This window comes from Plodia interpunctella, chromosome 11 (genome assembly GCF_027563975.2).
Source record: "Plodia interpunctella isolate USDA-ARS_2022_Savannah chromosome 11, ilPloInte3.2, whole genome shotgun sequence".
In the NCBI taxonomy this organism is placed as follows: Eukaryota; Metazoa; Arthropoda; class Insecta; order Lepidoptera; family Pyralidae; genus Plodia; species Plodia interpunctella.
Genome location: NC_071304.1, coordinates 10443178 through 10451697, shown reverse-complemented (window position 1 = coordinate 10451697; position 8520 = coordinate 10443178). Strand labels below are relative to the sequence as shown.

Here is an 8520-nt window from a genome sequence, read left to right as displayed (position 1 = left end):
TGCAGTTAATATATTTATAGCGGTGATGTATAACAATAAAATTGTGGTATATTCATGCGTTCGTTTTATTTAATGTCAATACATATTTTATAGATAAGCTGTAATTAAATTGAGAAATGTGTGGGAATGGCATTCAGAGGTGCAAAGTGCGTGTGACAGCCCTGGTGTTGCAGCAGCCATAGGCTTCGGTGACCACTTCCATTCATGCGGGCCGCATACCTATTTGCTTGCTCAACAGTAGATTTAAAAAAAGTTAACCGCGCATGCTCATTGCTCAACCCAAGACTGCACACTATGGAGCTGGTCACAGATAATAATTGAAAATGGTATCTCAAAGCATTCATGCGGATGTAAACGTCACGACTGATTATTGATATATATAACCATTTTTTTCATGTCAATCCTAAATTATAATAATTGTTTTTTAAGCTACACACTATTAGTATTTCGGGATGACTACTGCTGAAAATAATGCCGAAAGTTTTAATGCTTAGGTCTTTGACGACGGGCAATGAAAAGAATGTTTTGAAAACTGTAAAGTTGATGCTCAACACACGTGACCGCTGCGAGTTACCGAACATGGCGGACCAGGTGGAATCTGCTGCGCCATTTCCTATTCCCAACACCTACACCGCTGTCCAAACAGCGGAAACAGAGCTCGTTTGTACACAGTGGCCCGCTATCAGCAACCACGCGCGTCTCGGCGCAGTCTCCGCTCGGGCGCGCCGCGAACATCTAGTCTTCAGGTGCTCCTCTCATTAACTTCATAATTATCTACGATAAATCAGCCCTTAAAATATTTAACTATTACGGTGATCTACGTTGAATATATCACACGTATAGAAATCGTACATCATTATTAACAGTGGAGATAAATGGGGGTATTCTCGTAAAATATAAGCGGTGTTGCAAATGGAGATGTGTCAGATGAAGGCGGGGTCGGATGCGGAGGAGGGCTCGCTGGCGGACAGCGGCGGCGCGGGCGGCGGCTGGCGGGCGGCGGCGCGGCGGCGGCTGCCGGTGCTGGAGTGGGCGCGGCGCTACGACCGGCTGGCGGCGGCGGCGGACGCGGTGGCCGGCGTCACGCTGGGGCTCATGCTGGTGCCGCAGAGCATCGCCTACGCCACGCTCGCGGACCTGCCCGTCCAGTACGGCCTTTACTCCGCCTTCATGGGTTTGTTCATATTCACACTGATCCTATCTGGCTAACCACCACCACCGTAGGAAACCATAAACATCGTCCTGCCATCTCTTTCGCTCTCCCTCTGCGCCCTATGCCCTTCTGGTACTTATAGAGTAGCCGGTCGGGCCCAACTCTCCGGCGGCATGCGGCAAACATGTCCAGCCCATCCCATTACATGTAATAAATAAAATTTAAGCCATTCCTTTGCTAAAGAATAAACTGATACCTTCATAGTTTCGTATGCACCAGAGCGCTATCTGGATAAAATTATACTATTCAAGTTAAGTTTTATATTGTTTTTGAATAAAATTATACGCTATATGACCTATATTTAGTACTAATATGTTACGAATAGGCATGGCCGCTAGCAGGGTTTTCTTTAAAAAGATGTGAAACACTGTTTATATGTGCACTTGTGAAGCTAAATAAATAATATTGGAAAACTACTATAAAATTCTTGCGCCTTCCGTCAATCATCATAGCGACCATCACCAGCATCACTGCGTGTTACTATTAACACAGATAATTATAGAAGGGTTATAAAATATATCTAATGCCAGGTTCCAATCCGAGCTGTTGTCTACTACAGAACCATCTTCGACTTCCTGTCAGCTCCATGTCTAATTAAATTGTCGCGCTGCGGAGCTCCGTTGCCGTGAGATTTTATTTTGTTCACCTGAGTTAGATAGAAAACTAAGTGACAATAGGTATGCTGAGCCTTTGGTCTGATAACTAGAGATGCCGACGACTGTGGGAAGTGGAGACGAAAATGTAGGAAAGCAAACCTTGGGTCCCGACGCTCACGGCTGAGGAAGGAACGCTCAAAGAGAAAGGTATGTTTGGCCCCAACTTCCTCACCACCAAGCTCATCGCAATCTGCTGGATTTTTCCGTAACAAAATCTATCCTCTATACTGAGAATCGGCAAATATATTATTGTGTGGGCTTTCACCTCGGCCTGCAAAGTAATTCCAATTAATTATACTTACCAGTGATAACAAAACAATCGCACGTAATTTACATAAATAAACTACTTACGTAGGTACTTTAATAAGTTCATTCAATAATGTTTAATTGACAAATTGATAAGAAGCAATGTAAAACAGGAACGCAATGTGTATTGAGATAAATGAATATAATCTTTATATGACACCTGCTCGCTTACAAATAATCATAGTTATTCCATATTTAAACTTAGATGTGAAAGTACGTGAAGTGGAAAGAAAAATGCGGGCAGAAATATTGTTTGAAAATCCGTTGTAGCCATGAGAAGAAAAGTAATTCGGCTGAAATAAATACGAATCTCGCTCGGATACAAACGTCATTCAGCAAATCCAATATCAGAATACGATGACAGCGGTGACAATTGTTTAAAAAATACTTCAAAAATAGAAAACTCATAATAGTTGTTGCTGGCTATATAAATGCCGACTTCCATCGCCGGTCACTTTTACATAGGTACACTACATTTATAAGTACTTTCTCTTAAATAAGACCGCCTGGCCTGAAATGTTGTTCTTTTTTAATAAAAAAAAAACAGAAATTTGCAACAACGAAACTATTTAACGAAAGTGCACAAGCTGGAATAAATAACCTTTTGGCAGAAAAATCTTAATATTACATATCACTTACAAGAAAGTACGATTCTCAACTCTGGTGATTAACGCCCTCGACTACGTCACCCACGTTCAAATCCGTTACATTTTTGCCTCAGTGAATAATGTATTATTTTATAACTTAGTATATCTATCTACTCTGAAAAGCGACCGTTAAGTTCCTGTAAGTAGGGTTTATATAAACCAGGTTGTGTGTAATATTGTTAGGTGTTGTTTGTAGGCACCATACTGTACACCTTCCTGGGCACGGTGAAGGAGGTGTCGATCGGACCGACGAGCCTCATGGCGCTGCTAACGCTGCAGATTTGCCACGGTCTGCCCGTCGAGTTCGCTGTGCTGCTGACCTTCCTCTCCGGCTGCGTGGTCCTATTGATGGCGTTGCTGCGGCTCGGTGTGTACCTTGATATCAGCAACATGAGGAAATGTGTGCATGACAAACCGATTAAAGACCTAGTATTAAATGATTAGGTATTCGGAATGATGAAGTGACATGCTTCAATAGTACCGTCTGTCGTCCCAAACCAATTTTACCAATCTATTAATATTTTTTATAAACTATCATCAGTTGATTTCGACAAAAGAAAACAAAATATTTGATAGATGTCTCAGAAAATGAGTGGTTGTGATCAGGGTGCCTGGTGGACCTGATCTCCCCGAGCGTGACGAGCGGGTTCACGTCGGCCACGGCGGTGATCATAGTGTCGTCGCAGATCAAGGGGCTGCTGGGGCTCCGCTTCGCGGCCGAGACGCCCTGGGAGAATGCGGAGCAGATCCTCGCTCGCCTCCATCTCGTGCGCTACTCCGACCTCGCGCTCGGCCTCGTCTGCTGCGTCGCGCTGCTTCTGCTCAGGGTTACATTTTATATGCATTCTAACTATATTAACTACCCAGTTCTCGCAAGGCCCGATCGATCCTGTTGTTGTTTATTCGTTTTTATTATCTCCTGGCTTGAAGGGTTGTGAATTACTAGGCACTTCAGTATTGGTCAAGCATGATCCTTTTTAGAATAGTGTAACAAGGAGTAAAATAAACTACTTGTCATACTGGGGTGACAAAATGGTGTGACCACGAGGCTGCGGGATTATTTCTCGCTGTAAGTTGCTCAGATATCAACATCTACAAAATTACCACTAAGTAGTTACGTTAGTATTCTATAACAAAAATTTACCAAATACGGTTCGCAAGCTGCATTCATGATGCACACTTCGATGAAGAATGTTTCGCTTTTAGAAACTGAAGGACGTGAAGATCAGCCCGAAGAGGCCGGTGCTGCGCAAGTCGCTGTGGCTGGTGTCCATCGCGCGCAACGCGCTCGTGGTGCTGGCCGCCGCGGTGTTCGCCTACTGTCTGCACGACCCTGACGACCCCATCGTCAAGCTTTCCGGCAAGTTGCGTTTTCTTTTTAGTCAATTGTGGCAGCCATGTGAAATGATAATAACTTAGGTACTATGCAATTAAATCTTTTATCTAGTATTTATTTTCGTTTTCGGTATTGATTAAAATAAATTCATAACAATGTGACATTAGAGGACGTAACGGATGTCAAAAGAGAGTCAAAAACGATTTCTAATTCAATCCTAAAAATAGCAAATCTCGTAAAATTAATATAAATTACTGTATTTGGTTATTTAAATAACTACGAGTACTTATATACATTTTATTGTATATCCAGTCGGTTTGTAGTTCGGTATAGGGCATAGCATTTCAGGTTTGTTCGTCTACTACTGAACTAATCACCAAAAAAGAATCAGCACGTGCGAACTTTTTGTTACTAATGCGCAGGCGTGGTGAAACCGGGGCTGCCGTCGCTGCGGCTGCCGGCGTTCAGCGTGACCGTGAACAACTCCACGTTGGGCTTCACGGACATGGTGCGCACGCTCGGCGCCGGCGTCGTCATGGTGCCGCTCGTCATGGTGCTCGCCAACATCGCCATCGCTAAGGCCTTCAGTGAGTGCGAGAGACAATCTCTCCAGAGAGGGACGCAAGTTGGGATTCGGACATCACCCATCCGCTCGTTTGTTCAAACTCATAGCATAAAGTCTATCACCAGCTTCATATACCAACTTTGGTTCCGACCATAGATAAAAGAAATAAGTATATGTTCCCACATTGAGTGCCTGTGTGCTTGCCTTCGTGTTCACTAGACACGGCCTGCCCCCCAACCGTACTTACAACTTCAGCTGGGTAGAAATTGAATCTAGGTTGATCCAGCATTTTTTATAGTTTCGGTTACAAGTAGCTACCTAACTTTTCTCTTCGAAACTAATAACAGAAATGTTGATTCAGTTTTGATCAAAAATCTGTGAAACTGTTCTCGTCACACAGCAATATAACGACGGTAACAAACTAACGAAACGATCGAGGCTCCACTGCGACCCAGTACAGTCATTGGCGCTATTGGGTTTATGAAATAAAAGTGACGACCTCCGTGACCTAATGGTCATCATGCCGGACTGCTTACTCGAGTTCGAACCTCGGTCAGGTCGAGGTGGAAAATTAACTACTTTATATTGACCTGAGTCTTGCATGTTTATCTATAATATACATACATATGTATTATAAAATATAGTATCGTTGAGTTAGTAACTTATAGGTAACACAAGTCTTGAAGTTACTTCGGGGCTAACACAAGTGGTCCATACATATTTATATTTACTTAGTTCTATGTCATGTTAATCGTTAGATTGAGTCCAAAAAGTGTAGTAACGTAGAGTAACGTTGCGCAGCGACGGGCGGGACGGTGGACGCGTCGCAGGAGATGCTGACGCTGGGGCTGTGCAACCTGGCGGGGTCGCTCGTGCGCGCGCTGCCCGCGTGCGGCGCCTTCACGCGCTCCGCCGTCTCGCACGCGTCCGGCGTGCGCACGCCCGCCGCCGGACTCTACTCCGGTGACTCTATCTACACTCTACACTCTACACTCTCCACCTCGCCACCTTATTTTATTGCATTTTATATTATTTTGTCAATTCGGATGACCGACCGACATCAAATCATTTATTCAGAAATTAGATCTTCACCGGCATTTTTACACGTCCAATTTTTTACTAAAGTTACAAACTACTAGCATTTCGGAACGACCGCTGCTGAGAAGAAATGCCATAAAAACCTGTTTAAACAGCGTTGGTCTCTATCATGCCAAAAGGGCTTACCATTTTTTATTAATATATGTTAACGATTTAGCCTACAAAATAAACATTTTAGAGCCAATTATAGGTAGGTGTGAAAAATTAAAATGTACTCTGTAAATTATAAACTCTATCAATATTTAGCTAAATTACAACCTTGGCATAAAAGTAGGTACTAGGTAGGTAAATTTTAATTATAGAAAAAAACTCAATTCGAAAAGAAAGAACAATTTAGTGATCAGAGTACTTAAATGCCATACAGCTGCCTGCTACCCTGCTGGAGTGGCATTGAAGTCATTCTCTCAATCAAAAGAATTTTAGAAACAGTGTTGAATGATTTGCCTGCACTCCACCGAATTGAATTTTGTCTATAATCGCTCGATACTACTGAAATACTGATATACATATACAATAGATATAATACATGTTGATATAGTTGTTCCGACGTGGTCGACGGGGCATTCATGGAAATCTATTTAGCTTAAAAACCGTCGTAGTTATCATCACTTCCGTTTGCAGGCGCGATCACGCTGTTGGCGCTGGCATTCCTCACGGAGTGGTTCTACTTCATCCCCACCGCCTGTCTCTCCGCCGTCCTCATCTGCGCAGTCGTGTTTATGGTGAGTGGCGTGCGGTCCTCACGGGGTGATATTATTCTGGAAGCACTTGTGTATATTTAGTTACTATATGTATCTATTACTTATAACGAACGAATTGAAAGCCCGACCACCTGCGCTAACTCAATACAACTACGATGACGGTGTATGACCCGCAATGTATGAGAACGTTCACCCATAAGACTCGCTCGACGAGCACATATTGTTGAATTTGACCATGACCGAAATCGGCTGGAAACTAAGACCGGACATGATCTCCATCACTACTTATATAAACTAGGTTTATATTTGTTTATAGATCGATTTTGACACAGTGAGGACCCTGTGGCGCGAAAGTCGTTCGGAGTTGTTCGTGCTGGGCGTGACGTTCGCGGTGGGTGTGGCGTGCAGCGTGGAGCTCAGCGTGCCGGCCGGCGTGCTGGCCGACCTGGCGCTGCTGCTGCGCTCGCTCGCGCGCGCGCCCGCGCCCGCCGCCTACTGCGCCGCTAAGGTCGCCCGTTGATCAAAGCGTCATACCTATACCTATATGTAGAGCGTAATACTGTTAGAGCCATGCCATGCCTTGTTGCGAGCTCGCAGCACGCTGTGGCCCCGTTGTGCTCCGTTGTGCGATGTCGTGCGTTGAAACTTCATAAATTTTCTACTTGTTCAGCTAGCGATGATTTGTCCACGGACGCCAACGTGGCGGAGAAAGGCGAAGCGCAAATAATGGAGTATGCTCGTAGTCTTAATGAGGACAATCTGTAAAGATCTTGAACGACTGTGTCATTGGTAAAGAATGTTAATAATATATATTTTTATGAAATAGCAGTATGGAGAGGGGCGCGGCGTCGTGGTGATGGCGCCGGGCGCGCTGCTGTACCTCAACGCGGAGCGGTTCGCGGCGCGTGCGGCGGCGCGGGCGGCGGCGCACTCGCCCCTGTACATCGACTGCAGTCGGCTCGCGTTCGTCGACCACACCGGCGCTCAGGTCTGGCGCCCTGCGTATTATTCAATTTTAATCAAATATATAAATGTAGTTAAATAAATAAATAAAAATATACTTACCATTAGGCCCACTCGCTTGCCGTCCTGTATGTAATATAAAAAGAAAAATTTCGACTATTCCAAGTGCTTTTACAGAGTAGTTTTAATCGTCGAACTTTTCTTCCCAATAGACTGAGTACTAGTAGAGCTCTGGGGGAATAGCTTCTCAACGGCTATATTAGTAACAAAGATGAACGTATTGGGTGTCAGGTGTTGGATCGTCTGTGCGGGACGCTGGCGGAGAGCGGGCGGACGGTGGTGGTGTTCGGGGCGCGCGGCGCGCCGGCGCGGCTGCTAGCGCGGCGGCCGCGCCTCGCCAGCGCCGCCGCGTACGCCGCGCCCGCCGCGTCCGCCGCGCCCGCCGCGCCCGCCGCGCCGCGGGAGGACGCCGCGCTGCTCGTCGCTACTACCCCGTGAAACGTACTGACAATCGAAATGAACATTCCTTCGTCGACGATCTTTAATGTTTAAATATTGTATATAAGTTATGAGAGGCAATAAAATATTTAATTTATTAATAAATATGAGGTTTTATTTAGTTGTGTAAAATAAATTTAAGAGTGTACCCCCGACATTATTAAAATTAATGTAAATCATGTAAAACAACAAATGATAAAAATCATTCGAATTCGTCATCGACGCGACGAGTCGGAAGTAAAAAAATCTCCATACACGTGTTCATGTATGAAGTAATTTTTTTCAGCACCTTAATGTACGTCGGTGGAGGAGTTATTAGCTCAAAAGTTTGTAACTTTGTAAGAATCATGTTTCAAATTTACACACGGGCAATTAAAGTTAGTAGACGATAAAACATTTTTTTTTTAATTTTTGTATTTATCTGTATTTTTGTTCGCACATCACGCGAAAAATGGAATTTGACGCGGTATAGCGTATAGTCTAACATAAAATGTGGTATATATAGGTAGGTGTTATCACGATACATTGCTCAGAACC

At 44.3% G+C, this 8520-nt stretch overlaps 1 protein-coding gene across 1 annotated transcript; it reads left to right on the top strand.

Annotated features, from left to right (window-relative positions):
- Window positions 1-165: 165 nt before the first annotated feature.
- Window positions 166-7983, top strand: LOC128673885 (sodium-independent sulfate anion transporter-like). The gene is made up of 10 exons (XM_053752038.2): window positions 166-1174; window positions 3019-3189; window positions 3429-3649; window positions 4029-4182; window positions 4581-4745; window positions 5525-5686; window positions 6443-6543; window positions 6839-7030; window positions 7349-7510; window positions 7777-7983. The coding sequence occupies exons 1-10, from the start codon at window positions 913-915 to the stop codon at window positions 7981-7983; spliced, it is 1797 nt and encodes a 598-aa protein (XP_053608013.1). The 5' UTR covers window positions 166-912.
- Window positions 7984-8520: the final 537 nt, after the last annotated feature.